The sequence below is a fragment of the Calonectris borealis genome, chromosome 8 (genome assembly GCF_964195595.1).
Source record: "Calonectris borealis chromosome 8, bCalBor7.hap1.2, whole genome shotgun sequence".
NCBI lineage: Eukaryota > Metazoa > Chordata > Aves > Procellariiformes > Procellariidae > Calonectris > Calonectris borealis.
The window spans coordinates 13,552,443-13,572,622 of NC_134319.1; the positions used below are offsets into that span (position 1 = coordinate 13,552,443).

At 37.2% G+C, this 20,180-nt stretch overlaps 1 protein-coding gene across 1 annotated transcript in view; it reads left to right on the top strand.

Moving 5' to 3' along the window:
• ST6GALNAC3 (ST6 N-acetylgalactosaminide alpha-2,6-sialyltransferase 3) overlaps positions 1-10,982 on the top strand; it is a 230,557-nt gene extending 219,575 nt beyond the window's left edge. The window contains exons 4-5 of the mRNA XM_075156039.1: positions 7,465-7,572; positions 9,173-10,982. Of these exons, the coding sequence (XP_075012140.1) occupies positions 7,465-7,572; positions 9,173-9,359 (295 nt within the window). The 3' untranslated portion in view covers positions 9,360-10,982. The remainder of the gene's footprint in view (positions 1-7,464; positions 7,573-9,172) is intronic.
• Positions 10,983-20,180: the final 9,198 nt, after the last annotated feature.

Below are 20,180 nucleotides of genomic sequence, written 5' to 3' on the forward strand. Positions count from 1 at the left end.
GCAAATGGAGATGTGTGGAGTCACTCACTTCTCTTTCTGCACAACACACCTCCAGTAGGTCAAGGTTATTGGTAATCATGCATAAACTGCTTGACTTCAGACCCCAGGTGGCAACTGCAACCAGGTTGCTTACAAAAGACATCTTTTACTAATAATAACTTGAGCGCATGCAATAGAATGGGCTGTGCCTCAGACCACAGTTTGTAGTTAAGAAAGGGAAATAAAGAATTCTTAATTCAAGAGAAATCAAGAGAATATGTATTTCTGGAAACAGGAGGATTAGAGAAGAGAGTGGGGAAGAAAAAAAGATTGGGATTGGGATTTACTTTCTGTAAACAGTTTGCACCAAGAGCACAATTTGTATCTGAAGAGTCAGTGCGAGCTGCAGAAGCCCAACAACTGTAAGAAATTTAGCTAGCAACTCTTGCTCTCTACGGGGCATGCCATTCAACCTGAAAAGATTAATGCAGGTTCTCCTGCATGAGAATCACCCCAAAATAATACATATATATATATATATATCGTCTGGAAGGCAGGGTTTACTGTGATTATAAATCTTTAGTCTTGTTTCTTTTCTGTGTATTTGCAGCAAGCTGGACCTCTATGATTACTCTTGATAAATAGAAATTCTCCTTTTTTTCTCTGAGCTCAGCAGCACAGGCATCTGAAGGAGACCTCTCTGCCTGGATGAAATAACTTCCTTCTCATGTTGCCTGAGTTCATGACTGAGCTGAGATGCATCAAAGTCAGGTCAAGGAATCAGAAATAAGGAAACTACAGAAGCCTGGGCAGCAGAAGTCAATTTCTTTAAGCTGCTTTTTTTTTTTAACTTTGTTGCAGGTTTCCATGCGTATATTGAATAGAGCAGAGAAAGAGAGGAAAGAAATAAAAAAATATGTACACAACACAAAGATTAGAACTATATGCATAAATTACATACTCAAGCAGATGCTGCATGGATTTCAGTAATTGCAGTAACAGATTCGTCTTTATTTCTAATATTGTTTTTGCCTGCCTTGCCAAAAATTGTAAATAGTAAGTCAAATAATTGTTTGGGTTTTTTTAAATTAGATGCAGTTAAATACAAAGCTATCATTTCTCTGTTCCCTTTTGTGATCATTCAGAAGTGTCCTTCCTGTCTTTTTTTCAAGGCCATTTTGACATAGGCTTTATTAATTGTTACATGTCTTTTTAAATTAGATTGTGAGGGGAGATTCCTATGGGCTAGTCTGTGACCTAGGAGTTTGTAGCAAATTCAACTGAAATGGACTCTTGTCCTCTGTGTTCCATTGTGCAGTATTAATATAGGTAGACAACCTGTATTTCTGGAGACTAATTGGACTGTATGCCACCTGACTGCAGTTTGTTTTCAGGATTCACAGTAAGGATGATCTACCAAGAGTTTGGGCGGGCAGGAGTGCATCACTTCTCCATTCCCAGGTACATCTTGCTGGGCATAGCCACTGTCTGAATCTGAAATGTGGTCTGTGCTGTTCATAATGCATTCCACTTGTTTAGGCTTTGCATAAAACCATAGATGATGGATAATAAAACATCTGTCCATATATAAATGTTTCACTTTTCAGAATGACCTGAAGCACCGTGTGAGCTTTTGAATGTGTGAGACAGTCTGCTCACTGCTAGAGGGGCATGAGTGTTTATTATTAGATGTCCTGCATCATTACGGAATGCGAAGCAAGCACATGCATGCACACACACACGTACAAAAGAATGAATAATTATGATAAACAACTGCCTAACAGGTATCTTTATAATGCAGAAATAGCAACCATTTTTACCAGGTGAAATCAATTCTCTGTGCTTGCGTCTTCATTGCTTTTCTTGTGCTATTTTTTCTGCAGAAAGTATATAATGAAATTATTAGCAACAAAGCACAGAGTCTTACAGAAAACAGAATTAAATCTAGGCTAGTGCTAATACTCTTCAGCATTTAGAGTCTTACCCTTCTCCTGTATCAAATGTACTTCCTTTTTTCCTCTCAAGAAAACAGCTTTCTGGCATGAGAAGTATATGTGCTCCTCAAAGGAGAGGTGCTATGAAAATGTGCCCTTGCCGTTATCTCAGAGTTGGGAGCATTCTTCTGTCAGCTCATTCTAATCTGTCATTTACAAGTCTACTTTGGATATGAAGAGGAAGGCACAGACCAAACCTGTGACTTGGGGAATGTGGGTGTTTAATTTGGCAAAGAAGAAGGGTTGTTCAGCAGCTATATTCAGAGATGCTTCCTCAGGAAAAAAGAGAAATCTCAGTCAACATAAGTACAATGGTAGCATTAATTTAGTTAGTATAGAATTACGTAATGGATCACCAGTTTGTGCTGGTAGATAAATTTTTCATATTTTTGGTTGTAAGGAAACATACCGTTATTCAGCAATGCAAAAACGTACAGTAACCCAGGGAGAAAAAGAGCTAGTTGTCTTTAACAAGGTAGTGCAGAGGGGACGTGTACCTTCTACCCTCATTTCCGAGGGTCAGTCACAGATGAGGCTGACACAGGGCGAGTGGCAGAGAGCCAGGCAAAACCAGAGTATACTGACCCCCTCCCAGAAGATTAATGGTATCTTGATGCACTGCGGATACAAATAAGTACCAGAGACATGTCTACCTGAACACAGTCTAAGCTAATCTTGACACAGTTCTTGAAAATATTTGTATTTATTTTGAATCATTTTTATAAATATTTTAGCATGTTGGAAGGATGTCTCACATTATGAAGCCTCCACTCTGTGGATTACAGGTCTCTTAGTTTGTTTAGACCAATACCCTTGTTTATACTTATTTATTAATCAAGGGGCCTGACAAGCTGCTGCAAATAAAGCTGTTGCTGATTTGGTAGATTGGTAGGAGGGTCATCTGAGGATTAGAGTCTATAAACAACCTCTATGAAAAGATAATTTTTTTTGTCAATTAATTGGCCTGGAGAATCTTATCATTTCAATCTGTCATTGTTGAATTTTATTTTACTGCAATATTTTGAAATGAAGTAAAAAAGGAAAAGTGTCTAGTTAATGCTTTTGGCAAGCTCTCTGTTACTTAATAGCTTCTTGAAGTCCTAAATTTCTTCGTTTTTCATCTTAATTAACACTCTTAATTGACCTTCTGTGCTCTCTAATTTCTCCCAGTAAAGAATAAAAATAGGCTTCTAAATTCTTTTCTGCAATCCGATTGACATGAATTGCTTGTCTACAGATCATCTCCACCTTAACAAACTTTTTTTTTCATTTTTATTTTTTTACCACTGGAAGTTACAGTCCATTGAACCATAGAGCTAGAATTGATTGTGCACATAAAAAATCCTGGAACAATTGAACAAAGAAAAGAACTTCCTGGAATTCTATGGTAAAATCAGAACTCAAGTGACACCAAAACTTTTACCCAATTTGAACTCACCTGCCCTTGATCATTAAGAAAATATTTGATGTTCTTCCATTTTCCCCTGATGAGAGAAGGAACTAGGTTTTTCCTTCATTTAGCCTACATCAAAGCATGGTTATAGATATCAAAGAAGATTAATTTCAGTCTCCAACATTTTTATGGGGCACTCTCTGTACCATCTTCTTTATATCAATTTCTTATGCTTTTGTAGAATATTGGAAAGCTAAAGCTAAAGAATGCTGTCTAATTGCTTTTATTTTAAATTAATTTTTAATTAAAGCTTCATGTATGACACATTACAATTCTAGCAATCCTAAACATATTTTTTACAATTTCTTTCTAAAATATAGAAGGCAAGTCTCCTTTTTAAGGTGTTGTGAGAAACTATAGTCAGTTCTTTCTACTGGAGTTCATGGAAAGCATTACTAAAAATGCAAATTCTATGTTTTGAGACTTGTAACTTGCAAATAACTATTAATCTTGGAGCTTACTTTCATATTCTGAGATTAAATAATAACATTTTAAGCACTTAAACCTTTACAAAGAGCAAGATTGGCAAGCATATACTTTGTTTCAAGCATCTTAATTAAGTTGATTCTATTGGTCTTTTGATGTGTTTAATGTTAAGCATATGCCTATGTACTTTTCTGAAATGCTGGATGGTAGTTAGCAGAATGAATTACATCCCAATAACTAACATTTCTTTAAGAATCCTAATAATGTAGGAAGTATGCAAAATAAGCTTTCATTTTCAAGATAAACAGACAAAGTAACTTTTTGTGAGCATTGCCTTTTTATTACTGCATCCAGCTGTAAATCATGTCTTGAAAGGAAAACCATCTCCTTTTTAAATGCATTTTTTGAAAAATAGGGCATTATTTTCTCCTGAGCTGTTGAGAGAATTTCCTGCCTAGATCTGGTGCCCCATTAATTTTAGAGTATAAGAAAAAGTCACTGTGAGCCATAGGGAATAATTTTGGATTTGCTGCACACACATATATCACAATAGATTTGCCTATAGTAGTTCTACAGATGATGTTTAACAAACTCCTGCTTTCCCTATTTTGGGATTAACGTCCTCCTTCCCTCAGATTTGTGCAGTAACATAGCCTTGTGCTACACATAAATGGAGGATTCTTTTATTTTCAGTGTGTAAAATTTGAAATTTGAATGCAATTACGGTAACAAGAGGAACTCTTTCTAATGAGTCTCAAAAAGCCCTGGCCAAAAAACATGTAAAATTCTCCTGTAGAGAAAGAAATTGAGTGCACGGTGTTAACATACTAGCAAGGGCTGAGACATTGCTTTGCACTACAGTTTTATGGGATGATATTTTAAAAGGTATTCAGAGATTTATGACTTTTTAGGGACAGCTAAAATTGTTTTCACATTTCTAATATTGCTTTCATTATAATGTTGAAAGTATGTTTACCGTATCAGATTGAATTCTAAGGTGTTACCAAATCATCCAGAATCCCCACTGCTTAAGTATGTTCCATTGTATCCCTATGTATCTTCAGAGGAAAAAATGGGACGAATGTAAGTGCTTTGTTTTAAAGTATATAATCTGTATTCTGTCATGTACTTCATCTCCCAGGGAAGGTATCTGGGAACTCACTCTGCTGTTTTTATTTATCCTGCCAGTGTAGTATATAGATGAGAGGACTAAGGTCCAATGGTGTTAAAACAAGACATGAAATATTGATTAATTCTTTTTTTAAATTCCTTTTTCCTCCCGAGTATAGCAAATTTCAGATGCTACTGTCAATATAGTACTCTCCAATAAACCTCCATTATCGGAAGGGTCCTGATCTTCATAGTGTTCTTGTAAATGGTTATTATGATTCTAAATGGTTTTAAAAGCTCAAGGCTAGTGTTCTTCTGGTGCAAGAGCAGAAAGCAAGTTAGAAGCAATGCAGCTTTTTATCATGGCAGAATGTTACTCCGAAATAACATGAATCAAACTGGGAATTCTCTTTGCTAGACAGTAGCAGAACATTCTGTTTGAAGAAATGAAGATCCTAACGGGATGGATAAACAGATGTACAGTTTCATGGCTGTAAAAGTGTCAAGTAAAGAAGCACAATTATAGCTGATGTCCACCTAATGAAACACGGGTATTTGAGACCCTGCCTTTTGTTCCCACTTGTCATTCTTCAGTGCTAAGTTAACCCTTTATTTATTGTTTCCAGAATGGTCCTTTGCAGAAGCACCTAAACAGATACTTAGGAGTTTCCCCAAGGAAAAGGATGTTTCAGGAAAGGGAGGGATAGAAGTTCACACCAGCTAACCCATGAAGGATGACAGACATGGGCAAGGAAGGGAAGATATAGCCCAAACTACTTTGAGTGTTCTTGAGTACAATAAAACTCTCCAGGAGTTGAGGTAATTGGTTTTCACTAAAAAAAATTAGATTTGTTTAAACTGGAGTGTACTGGAGTTCCTTTAGGAATGTAAAGCTCCTGGAGCTTTTCTACTATCAAAAGGTATTGATCAGAGAAGGAATTTGAATCTCAGTCCTGTATGTTTCAGGTAAATGTTGTTATAAAGGTTGTACAACTACTTTTTCACCTATCATCTTAATTAGTATTTAGTCAAACTTCAATAAGAAAGAGCAAGGAAGTAACACAGAATCTGATCCAAAAGCCACTGATTGGCAGATTTACCTGGGAGGCAGGAGACACTAATACGTCCTTGCTCTGAACCAGGAAGAAACACCTGAGGTTGGTTCTTCTGTCTTGCAGGAAAGTTGGGTTTTATAGGCTGGAGAAGTTGCTATATGGTATTTTTTTTTTCCACGTGAAAGCTTTATTCCTACCCCAGGATGAAAATGTTTTCAGAAGATTTTGTTGATGGGGATAACTGATTCGCACATAGGCCTACTTGGGACTTCTTTTGCAGCAAAACTTAATTGTGTGCAAACCTTAAGCTACTTTAACTTATGACGGAGAACAGACTGCTCCCTGCTGTACCCAAAAGCTAAGAGCTAAAAGATGCGGCATAAAGCTAAATTATCCCCTCCTCTCACTCACACCCAACTCTCTCAAACTGAGCCAAAGTTGGGGCTTTATTAAGATGGTTTTATGACTTTTGTGGTATCTTTCTTTGGAAATTGGACAAGTTATTTATAGTTTTAAGGTAATTATTTTCATTGACTTCAGTCAAACTGAAAGCAATACATGCACAAAGCTGGACTTCAGCCAGTTTGTAAGCAGTGAGGGCTAAGTGTGTTCTTACTACTTACGAGGTTTTAAAGCAGTAAATCTTGCTTGCCCAGATTATATCGGTAGCTCTGTTGACTCCCAGTCCCCCATTGGTGACACTTGGGTGAGTAGAGTGAACAGAATCTGGTCTGCAATTAACAATGCCTACGTTTGCTCACATAGCCAGTGTGTGAGCCAAATCCTTACACATGTCATTTGTTCTCACTCATGCAGGTTATACTTTTGGACTGATTTAATGCAACTAGTTATTTTGAGTAAAGGTTATCAATCTGGGCACTGTCCTCTTGTGTTTTTCTCTCTGCTGTTATCTTAAAGAATGATAACACAAAGTTACGTAAAGGGATATGCACAGAATTTTGTTTTTCAAAGCCTTGTATTAGATGGTTTTCTACCAAAATGTCCTTAAAAGTTTCATTACTGTGTGACTTTTCAAGCTGAGGATAGCTCACGGCAGATTAAGATTTTGCTTGTGGAAGAGGATGGTGCATACTCACGTATGCACTAACTCTGCCAGTGGTCTGCTTTTTGGTAAACTTTATCTCATTTTACACACTCTACTAATTTCTATCTTTCGGATGTAAAAATAAATTATTTTCTGTCTTATGGGAGATGCATTGTTCGACTTCAGATATTTAACATGTTATTTTTTCTGTGGACAATAGCTTGAGGCCCCAAACCGGCAAGAATGAGAGCATATCTATAAATAATGCAAAATCATTGTATGGTTTTGACAGATTGTCAAGTTGCTTAATGCCTTTTGTCCCAGGTAATAGATTATATTTCTTTGATAAAGTGTTGATAATTTCTCACTGCAATTTGTTTTGTGTATGTTGTATTTTTACAGAGTCCAGTCAGGTTCATATCTCAGTACGGGTTGGTTTACCTTAATTTTGGCTATGGATGCCTGCTATGGAATTCATGTCTATGGGATGATAAATGACACCTACTGCAAGTAAGATCACAGGAAATTATTTTCATGCATCTACAATTCTGATGTCTTGTCAAAATTTCACAATAGATTTTAATATCATAAATCCAAAAAATGGATCAGGCAGTCATTTCCCAGTGTTTTGCATTGATGTGACACTATTGTCAGCATATTTAGTCCTGATATGGCATTTGCTGTTGACAAAATAAAAACATTTACAAAATCTAACATCAGATGTCATAAGGAACTATTTTTAATCAAAGATCTTTTGCAGTTTCTGAATTAGCTGGAAACAAAGTGTGTTCATACCCTTCTGACAAAATGTACTTACTTCTACTGCTAAAACAAATCTATAGAGGAAATACTAACATATTAGTTCTCTGAATACCAAATACACCTGAAAGTAAAAGAAGCTGATTAGTCCAGGATAGTTACCTGAAATTACATTTCACCACCATGGAGCAACCTACTTGAACTTTCTAGGTTATATATGGCTTGTTTTGAGTAGTAGGGGGGTTCTAATTAGATAATAAAACAAGTCCTGTGAGCTTTATCACAGTAAATGGACATAAATTCCAATCAACTACTGTTAGTGACCTTACAGTGACAATGGATTAATCCTATTGTCAGAAGTATAACTCTAAACACAGTTTTTCAAAGTCCAAGTTAAATGCTTTAATCTACAGCATATGGTAGCAAAATATAAAATGAAACTATTCCTCATTCACAAAAACAGGAAATGTCATAAACAATGTATGATACTAGTAGAAATCTGTCCTACTGTACCTAGGCTGGTTCAAGTCTTGCAGGTAACCGGTCCAATCGGTCATCAGCTCCTCAATTAAAGTCTTTGTGCAGACCCTCACTCCACATTCTGTGTTACTCCAGTGTGGGACTCATTCCTGGCAGACCCTAAAAAAAAAAACCCACAGAATTTGAGTCACAGCTGCTTAATTAGGGTATCGTAACATTAGAGGCTGACTTTTTAGAACTTGCAGATCTCACTGATCGAGTGAGTCATCCAGATGGAACGAACATATGTTGTTCTTTGTTTATGAAAACACAGTAGGCGCTCTGAGATGAGGGGTGACAGGACTAAAGTTGTCCTCACAGAGTTCAGCCAAGCTGGTATTGCATAGCCCTGATGTAAAACCAGTAACTTCAGTTAGCACTTCAGTCTGTTGCCAGCAGAGAGGGATGGGTTTCCTCACAGCTGCAATTCTGACTGCATTACCTACTTATAATGTATATTATTCTTATAACTGCCTTATTCAGCCTGTTCAAAAACCAGTTTCAAGAGTTGGGACTATCCAATGAGAAGACTTTGCTTAGGGATGGAGCCTTATGGACTGAGTTCTCCCAGGTTAAACAAAATGTGCAGTACCCATAAGAGCCAGCCCATCAGCTTCTTACTGACTGATAAGATCAGTGTATTTTGAGAGATACACGTAGCTTCATTTTCCATAGGAAAATTCATACAAGTCATGCTGTAATGAAAGCCCTTATACAATTTAGCAAAGGAGGTCAGGTGCTGACACATGGAAAGGATTTCAGTGAATTCAGGTGCAGTATATATTAATGTTTTTCTTGGAAATAATAATTGAGTGTATCTTTTTTTTTCTAGGTCAGAAGGCTTTCGTAAAGTTCCCTACCACTATTACGAGCCAGGAAGAGATGAGTGCGAGGAATACTTTCTGCATGAAAATGCTCCATATGGAGGCCATAGGTTTATCACGGAAAAGAAAGTATTTGCTAAATGGGCCAAGAAGCACACAATAATATTTACACACCCCAACTGGACAGTGTCTTGATACTGGTTTTCTTAACTCTCCCTTAACAGCATATTACAAAAATGTCTCCGTTTACAATAATTTTGCTTACATCTGGCTGGCCTTTCTCAGCCTAGGTAACACTAAACTAAAAACTAGAAGACAAGGGGTGATGATTCAGCTGTTAAGCAAAATTAATCAATCTGTGGAAGGCAGACACATTGTTTGTTATTTCTTAGGGTTTTACTCCACACAATGCACTTTATACTTTAACTGGATTTTACTTCAAGGCAGTAGCAGTTAAAGACAGATGAGATTTCCTGTATATACAGGTGCACACAGAGAACATGGTGGTCCTTTAAAACTTGTCCATCACCTTAGTTAATTAAAATTAGTATTTGTAGCTCATTTGCAGTACTGCAGCACTAGTTCCATTTGTGGTATTAGTAGAAATTTTCCACAAAAGAAATATAAGGAAAAATACAGACCTCCAAGGTCTATGAGTGAGTAAATTTAAAAAAAAACCACCTGAATACATTGATACATGTGAGCACTTGCATATATGGTAAAATTAGAGATGAGCTAAACATGGTTCTTGAACTGCACACAACTCTGGCATGAGAAGATATTATTTACTCAAAGCTCCTGATTAATTCTTAACTTCTGAAATGCAGCTTCCTTCCACCCTGGACAGGCTGCACCATCTTGGATGAAGTGTTTTGTACTTTTTGAGGCTGTCCCACAGTTTAGCTCCAGCAGCATGGCACTTAGCAAAGACTGTGTTTTGCAGCCCATGTTGAACCTTTGGCTGTTGTACCAAGCCTGCTGTGAGTACCCAAGCTGGTTAGTGTAAAGTTGTCTCATGAACATCTCCATTTACTCCAGTTGTGCCTTTGAGTTGCTCCAACATCCAAATACCAGTATTTTGACAGTATTTGCCATGCAGCCATCATAATTTATTTTAAATCTCCAGTTTCTCCATCTTTAAAAATGGGGATAGTATCCATCTACCTCACAAGGGAGTTGTGAGGATTAATTTAAGTCCATAAAGCACTTTCCTGATGAAGAATGCCACAAAGCATTTATTCGTAACACAAAAACAATGGTACCTGTCATTTATTCTTGTCTGTTGGGTATTTGAAGAAAGTGATAGCATGTCTGGATCTGATGGCAAATTGTTCTGTGCATCCGCTTTCCTACTGAGGATAATTTGTAATACTGAGTTCTCTCAGCTTGCATTGCTTCAGATGGAGTTGAAAGAATTCACCAGCTCGCAGTATTATCTGCACATCAAGAGGCAGTTCAAGAATTTTAAAATATACTCATCTCTAGTTGAAATATGTATTTCCAAGCTTACTCTCATGGAAGGTTTTAAACTGCAGCAGACTCATTTGTAATATGACCATAATTCAACTACACATGTGAGTTTTATTTAAACTGTATTTAAATTAATGCTTTAAGTTTAGAATGCATCCTATGAATATTTTAACATCTGGAACGTCAGATTCAACACTGTAATAGCCAGTACTGTGAACACTTGAAAGAATTATGTGTGGAACATGACACACAGGGTTTACTCACGCTACTTAAACATTAACCAACAGGAAACTTTGTATGCTTTTGTAAATCATGAAAAGGGGAAAGTAAAGAGCTATTTTTACATGTATTTGTATACTGACTATTTCCTATTGTATATTTGTATATATAAATCTATATTTTATATGTTCATGGCATATATATTCTCTCATCAGCAGCTGCAACTCTTAGGAGGGGGAGGAAATCTCTTTACTAATGTTCCTCCTCTTGACATTGGTTTCTTGTTCCTGTTGGTAGGTGATGCCAGGGTATCATCTCTCTTTGCCCTTCTATTTTCTACTGTAAATGCAGCTTTCTGATTTTATTTTTAATATAGCTCAGCTTTCACTGCTTACTTAGTGCTGTAAGTGTTCATGCTGGTTGACAAACACAGGCTGGGGCCATGCTTATGGTCCTGGATAAACACCTACATTCAAATACAGGCTCTGTCCCAGACTTCCTGCATGACTTGATGTCTCACCTTCCTGTTTGGAAAAGGAAAACAATAATATTTTCCTACTCCCTGTCTTGACTGACTTTCTTGTAAGCTCTTGAGACAGATATTCTCATTTGCAATGTATTTGTATAATGCCTTGCAGAAGAGGGGCTCAAAGTGTCTGAAGGCTACAGGCAGTGCTATAATATACAAATAATTTAAAGAGGCTGCTTCTTGTCCCTGGAGTTTAAAATCAATTGTAGGCTAATATAGCATGGGATGAAATCAAATGGGGGAAGGGTCATGGATGGATGAAGAGTTGTAGTAGCAAAAGACAGTGAGCTAGATTTATCACCATATGCATATGCATCTTTTCAGTTCAGACGGATGGCTGGATAGATGGAAAGCTAATAAAAAAATTGTAATGCAAGACTTGAAGAATGCAGGACACGCAGAACTAGGGAGAATGTTTAACACACATTGTACAGGGTAGCCTGGCAAAACCTATAGCTCCCTTGTGGGAAGAGGAGCTGAAAAGGAGAACATCAGTCAAATTGAACATGTATTTAGAAGGTCTTTGGGTTAATAGAAAGTTACTATGAAAGTGCTGCACATGGAATTGCAGTTGGGCTGGACAGACTTACATAAGTGTCCTCATGAAGCATAGTCTTTCTCCCCAAGAAGCACAGCATAAGGATTCTGCCTGAGTTGTGTTCACATGCAAGGCAGTTTTTAAGCCTGAGAAAGTTTTTAAGATAATTAAGACTTGCCAAATCACCATAAAACTGTTGTAAAATATGTGCTTCATACTGAAGCTCCTCATAGAGTGCTTGCATGCTGTATAAAACAATATCTCATGCAAAGGCTAGCTAAGAAAAATACAACTCTAAGAACAGCTAAATGTACAGTGAAATTGAGAACATCATTAGAGTGCAGTTGTCACAGAGCAAAAGTAAAAGTGTTGCTCTCTGCTTGGATTTGCAGTAAGAGCAGATCCACTTTTAGAAACATTGCAGCACGCTTCATTCACACTAGAGTAAATGAACATCAGTTCCCTTATTTAAATGAGCCTGTCTTTAGCATAAACGAAACACATATTTGCATGATTTTTATTATATGAGTAAGGAACTGTGACCGCTGTGTTAAAGATGATTCTACAAAGAAATGACTTTGTCGAAATCTGTTAAAAATCAGCACTGTGGTACTGAAGAAAGAATCTCAGTACTTGGCTGTGTAGGAAGAGACCTTGATGATTCACCTTCTGAGAGCAGTTAAGACATCAGCTGAGAATCATTTATTAATTCTTTAAAATAAAGAATAAACTACAGTTTACCTGAAAGTAATCAGATCCTAATTGCTTATTCATTCAAGCAGTCCTATTTTAATCAACTACTCATGTGTATAAAACGAGCAGGGAGTTTACCTGAGGTTTTCAAAATAGATCTTCACATTGCTGCTAATAGAGGAATACTCACAAATAATTTGGCTCTTTTTTTGCCATCAGTCAGCTAAGTAGTCATCAAATGTTTTCTTTTATACTTTAGTTAGTTTTTTAAAATACACTTTTTGAAGCGGGCAAAAAAAGGCATTTATTGTTTGGCTTGCTGTAGGCTTGGTTTTAATAAACGTTTAAATTTTAATACACTTTATGTTTTATGTTGCATTACCTTCTGATTTAATTTTTTTTCAAGGAAAAAAATGTTTTAAATAGGAGCAGAAATTTTCCTAAGAAAAAAAAAAGATTTTTGACTGGCTAATTACTAATTCACAGGTAATTAAATGAATAACATAAAAAAATCATTTTTGTTTTTCCAAACAGACACAGCAGATGATCCCAACCTTCTCATCCCCACTAAATGTCCAGATCACATCCCTCTGCTTATACCAAGGCCTCTTCACAGAAAGAAAATAGTCTATGTATCCAGGCAAATCCCCTTTCCATCTGGGCTGGGAGGCTCCATCTGCAGACTGCTCGTATCAGTTACATCAGTAAGTGGGAAGGATTGAGGAAGAGTTCTATTTAGGAGCAGATGGTGTCGCAACTTCTAAAAAATGCCCCTAAAGTGCTTTAGGAGAGGAGTACCCATTGATCTCTTCTGGAAATACTTTTCCAAAGTATTCTGTTTCTTCAAATGCCTTTAGCTCCTGTGTAGAAATATTGTCCTACTCTCTCCAATAGGAATTACTAGCAATGGGAAAATATGCCCTTTACAGGAAAAAGTAGAGGCAAATTCTGTGTTGTTAAAGATTTCTATATAAACAACACCAGGGATGAAGAAGTCAGCCCAACACAACTTAAATTATCTGAAGACTCATTGATTTAGGAATCTCTGAGGACTCAATTCAAAACTAATGGAAATCACTTTGGCAACTTCATGAATACAGCATCCATCCCAGTAAAATCTTTGCACTCCTGGGTACTCAGGTAAGCAGTGTTTTGTCTGAGAAGTACCATGTGCACATAATGCATTGCATAGCTAATAAAGAGGAGCCCATCCACATGTCTTTATTCACCTGCTCGTGGGCTGGACAAAAGTAGGATCTCACACAAAGATTGCTGGTAGCAGAGCACAGATGCTCAACCAGAGGACATTTCCAGGTAAGTAAGAATTAAATAAGTAATCACGCATTAATTATAACTGGATGGTGCCCTTAGTAAGTAGAAAATCAGAAGCACTTTACATACTGATGCTTATATTTTGCTGACATTTTTTTCTGCATGTATCTCAGAAATAGCATGTCTTTAGTTGTGCTCGAGCAAGTCTGGGGTTTGTTTATGATGAACCATAGGGTACCCACAAGAGTGAAACTCTGTGTTAGTGTGAAAGGATCACACAGGAGTTGTCTGTGAGCATTGTGATGTATTGCGTACAACAGTGTGTCATGTATTTACTAAAAAAGGCCTGTTTTTCCTGACTAGGCATAGTTCTTTTGAGGAGAAAGATCATTTTCAGCAGATGCGTCTCATTCTGTTCCTTCTTAATCATGGAGGAGTGAAGAATGATATGGTAAATAGCTAGCCACCAGATTCATACATGTTTTTCTGGATATTGCTGTGATGTATAGCTGATGACACAGAGAAAAGCAAGCTTTTTGTAAACCTTGTACTGCAGAATCTACAGAAGTCTCATGTGTGTGTTCTGGATTGGAGTCCCCTAGGCAAACCCTTCAGAAAGGGGCTGAAGGAGAAAGAGAGGGTCTCTCCCCATTGAAAGACAGGGCTTCTGTGGAAGCTCTAATAATCTGCGTGGCACCCCTGAGCCTGCTCCCCCAGCTTTCATAGGCTCCCCACTCAGCCACAGCTTTGGGCCCTTTCCAGCCCCATTGGATGAAGTGCGTTCTCCAGCTGACTTAAGCAGCCTGTGAGCTGCACAAAGTCTGCCCCGTCCTCTCTTCTGTGGGGCCAGGGGAGTGGTGATACTAACTTCGGGGTGAGGAGTGACGGGTTTCAGAGCAGGGACACGCCCTCAAGTCAACAGCACGATCTTGCTTGGGGCACAGTCTCACCTCAGGTGCTGAACTCAGTTTCTTTGAATGTGGTGGGAAAGTTATCACTGGGTTTTGTTATTTGTAAGATTAACTCACAAAGAGCCACCATTTTATGGGTGTCTTAAACAGCTGATTTCACATCCTTTTTGCATTGCTTGCTGCTGTTTCTGGGAATTCCTCAAGATATGCAGCTGTCAGCATCTGCCACTGCTGTTCTGATTTACAGGCCATAAAGAGACTGTAAACTTGAACTAATGCATGTTCTTGCCATGTATTATGCATGATAGCATGTTACACATTTTATTCTCACACTATAATAAATAATGTAAGTTGTGTGTAAACTTAGTTTAAGCAGCGGAAGTAGTGCTTTTCCTTTCTCTCATATCGTCTTGCCCAGAGCACTTTGCTGGAGCTCTGTAAGTGCCATTAGCAGCTGGCAGCAAATAAATTGTTGAAACCAGTCAGGAAATATTTACTAAATTTCACACTGGAATATCAAAAATAGTTAAACTTGCTTTTGTGAACCTACTCTAGTGCTCACAGTCACAATTCTGTGTTCTGTTATAAGGAAATCCCACATCTGAGTGTAACATTGGGAATGACTTTATTGACACGGATAATGTCAAGATGTTGGCAGGGCAGTGATCACAAATTTTTAACATTTATGGGAGTATCTTTTTAACGGGAATTGCACATGTAGAAGATGGGTTAAGATGCCTGTATTTTTTTTCATATTGTTGCTGCTGAAAATAGTATTTCTGAGAATGACTGGAGAATAAAAAAATTGTGTACTTGCTGCTCTTTTGGCTGCTCATCTTGGCCCTCCTCATACACAGACACAAGCACACACGTCTGCAATCACAAAGAGTGTCTATAGGGAAAGTCTTTTTCTAGGTAGTGGCAAGTAAGAACAAATAAGACTAACCACTTACATAATAAATATAGGTTACAGTACTTGTTGATTCATGTTTATTCTATATATTTGCAAAGCCTATGTCTACATTAGTGAGGAATTAGCTCAGCTGGATCAGATCTGTAGCCTGAAACTGCTGGTGCTAAGGACCTGATCTCCACACCATGCACAATCTGGTTTGGTCCCATGGGCTGAATGCCACTAGTGATTGGAGCACATCTTTTAGTTTCATCTAAAAGGAATCTAGTTCACATCATCAGGACCACTCCATCATGCAAACTAAAGCTTTTTAAGTGAGGCCACTATACTGGACTGCCTCACAGAAAAGTGAAATTCCTATTAGCCCATCTTGTGGCTAAATAGAAGCCCTTTGTTGTTCCCCCTCCTCCCTCCCTCCCCCCCCGGCTTTGCATGGGCATTTTTTTTGCATAGGTATTTTTCTTTCAAATCTGAGATCTGATTCCTTCTGTCAGATCATGGGAGTCAAGGGCTCCCAACTCCTCCTAAGATTAGCATCCAAATGTGCTCCATAAGTCAGGAATGTGGTATAGGACACAGTAATCCAGCATGGGTACAGCATGGAAAGTGCTTAGTTTGATGAAGAGTTAACTGTGATTCCACTTGTGGACATGATTTTATCATGAACGTGCTGGATGCTTGCTAATGCATGCATTGTTTTTATATACTGCATCACACATAAAAATTCCCTTCATCATTTTCCCAGGGTATTTTTTTTCTTGTGGCCTTCCAGTTGTATCTGTATATGTGTGCATATGTGCATGTATATACAGTGTACAAGCATTCTCCTGTTCTTAGACAGTTGCTACTATATGCTGCTAACAAACTGATTTAGAAAGTTCATGTTACACTATTTATTACATGTGTTCTTTTGTTACCTTTTTGTAATGCTGACAAGGTATTCATAGTAGATATCACTGTAGACTCTAGAAAACTTTCATACTATTTATACTTATTTTAGATGTTCGGCCATGTGTTTTCTTGCTATATGCTACTTAGTCTTTCCTCCCATTTGGAGAATATGCTTCTATGTATTTGCAAAATTGTGCCTGGGTTATTTTAAAATATGAATAAATGTGTATGATTTTCCAATTGTCTGACATAATTTATACATGATTTTGTGCTAAACACTTTTATTCTTGTTTATATATATGCCACTATAATAATACCTGACAGTTCACTAAACTCAAAGAAACAAAGACCTCTGTTCTATAAAGTATTAAAATCTGCTGCACACAAACATGAACTATGCCTAAGTTATTTCTTAATTGACTTTAAAGAAATTTTTAAGGCATCTATTCTAAACATATCCAGTAACGTTGGGTACTCAGCCACAAAACCTACACTTACAAGAACTCGTGTTCATTTCTGTGTGTTAAAACACGTTGTGCACACGCATGCACACAGAAATGGAGATTTGTGGGAAAGGTACATTGGATCCTATCCATAACGGGTACGTCCTTCAAGCACTCTCTCAGAGCACAGCACTGTCAGAAGTCAAGTCATTGAAACCCCTTAGAGTGGACATTCAGCACATGCTTGAGAGAGTTGTGTAAGACTGAGGGGCTGTAGGAGAGATCACATCTCATGAAAATGTGCGAACCTCTACTTGCAACTACGATGTTGACAAGTGTATGAGGAGGACCTACATGACTTCTATTCCATCATGCAGCGGACCCCATGTGCTAAGAGAGGAAAGGAACTAGAACTCCTCTAGCCTCTAACTAGCCTCTAATTTTCCTGTTTTATTGCCCAGCTAAGAACATGACTAAAAAGCAACAGGCTTCAATGTGTAAATTTTAGCTTGGTCTGTATGTACTGAATTAAACACATATAGACTAACTGGGTTTGTGAAAGGAGATTCCACCTGTGTTTGTCAGCACTGGCATATACAATGAGGCAAAAGTTACCATCTAATCTGGGGGCAGATTCTGGTACTCAGGTACTCATGGCACAGAAATTTGTTTCCTTTACAAACTGGGCTATTTTGTCAGCCACTGCAATGGGGGAAGGAAAAAGAGAATTGCTGTGGTAAGACTAAAATTAAATAAAGGGAAGAAATGCCATTCACATGCTCAGCTTTGAGAGTCCTTCAAATTTGATATGCTGCCAAGGGGCTTGTTAAGAATTTGTGTGTTATTTTTCAGACATACTCTCTGAATATACCATAATGTTCCCTTCAGAACCATTACAGCGTGAGCTGTGAATGCATATTAATAGCATGATGTAATATGGATTCACTTCATCCTTCTTCCACGCAGGACAGTTGGGTTTGTATATTGCTCTTGAAGTACATTCGTATTTAATAGTAGTGGCATGGGATGTGAATGTGAGTTTATTTGATTATTTGTCATAGAACCAGATACTCAGGTACAAAAAATACTTTAATTATTGAATTATCCCCCTTAGACCTTTTCAAAACCTTGTAGAGTAGCCAGCCTATCCCTCTGAAGTTTTTGTTCCTGTGGCTTTACATTTGGATCTTATTTTATTAATTTGCACCAGATCACCCAGTATGCCTTGTCAACTAGTCTCAATGATCTTTTCTTTTTATTACTGACTTCTCCCTTAATGACTGAGTCTTTTGCAAACCTTTGGGTTTTCTACCAAATTGTTGACAAAAATGTTAACTAGAGTATGCCCAGGAAGCTATCCCAGCAGAGCACCTATTCTGTGATCATTCCCCATTTAAATTCACATTTTGAAATGTCAGTTAACCAGTTTTCGATTCATTTAATGTGTACCATGTCAATTTTGTATTATCATGGTTTCTTAACTCAAATGTCATGAATACCACATCAAATGTCATATAGAATCAAAGTATATCAACAGCATTGTGTTTTGCTTGTAGTCACAATTGGAAAAAAAGCCAGCAAATGTGTTTGACAGTATCTGTTTTCCATATTGCACTTAGATTGGCATTTACCATATTTCTCCTCTTTAATTAGTTAGTAATTGAGTCCCCTGTCAGCCATTCCATTACTTCACTCCAGATCAATTTCAGACTGACAGGACTGTAATTATCTAGGTCATTAAGTTTATCCTTCTTAAATATTAACACAACATAAGTTTTCTTCCAGCTTTCTGGAACTTTCCCAATTGTTCCAAGACTTAGCAAAAAGCAGTAATAACTCAGCTCTTTAGCAACTCTTGGATACAAGTTATGTGAAGTTTCTTATGCAAATATTTCTTACTTCAGTAGCTTCCATTTAATGTTCTTCTTTGGGGTTTTTTGTTGCCTGGTAGTTCATCATCCTCATAGAGCATCACCAATTGTTTGTCTTTTCCTTAAATACTGAACACAAATACTTATTAAACACTATTTTCTTGTCTTCATTACTCTTAACAAATCTTCCACTGCAATCTGATAAAGAACTGGTACCATTGTCAGGATTCCTAATGTATTTGAAAAATATTGTCCTTAATTCTCTCGCCATAAATTTCTCCTTACAACTTGGTTACACTTATTGGAGGAATTATTTATGTAATTCCTTAGTTCTACTTTATATTCAGTGTTATGAACTTTCTTTCTTCATGTCATTGATTTACAATTACGTAGAGGCTTTCATTAACCCTTTGAGCTAGATTTTTTTTTTAAAGACATACAGCTTGCTTTCCTAATTTTGCAGCTATTAAATAAAATATTTGTATTTTCCAATTATTGATCAGTTCTCTATCCTAGCTGATTCTCTTTTACAATAATTTTCAGTTTGGTAAAAAGACTGCACCATCCATGTTACTGTTTGGGCTTCATTCTCTTTATTTCCATAAAGAGCAATCAAGCTACCATCATAGCTACTAATATTTAGTTCTCTTATCAAGTCCTCTGATCTCTTTTCATTATTTGTGAGATGAGATCTCACATAAAATTCTCATTTTTTCAGAGTTTTTTTGGTTTAAGAAATGTTCATATATAATGTTCAAAAATTCTGCAGAGGTTTTAGTACCAGCATCATGAAACTTTAAGCATATGTCAGACAGACTTAAATCTCAGATGATAGTGCAGTTTTTTTGCTCCTACACATTACAGAAGGTGCAAAGGCATCCAGTCATCCTGCTCTCTTCTATGATTTGGTGATTTGCAGACAGCAGCTACTATCCCATCTAGTGTTTTATCTGTTAGAGTATTGATCCATTGCGTTCAATATCATTTGCTTCTGAGCTGCCAGTGTCCTGAAAACAGACCATGGCTTTTTTACTGTAGAGTTGCATTCTTCTTCCCCTTCTCTCTAGTTGATCTTTCCAAAATAGGTTATAACCACTGATTTTAATGTTTCAGTTATGCAGTTCTTCCCATCTAGTGTCAGTAATACCAGCTACACTGAATTTATAAATAGGTAATTCTGATTCCTTCCCTTTTTTACCCAGATTCTTTAGTATTCGTTTATAGAAAATCTGCTACTTTTACATCCTTGATTAATTTTGGTTTTGC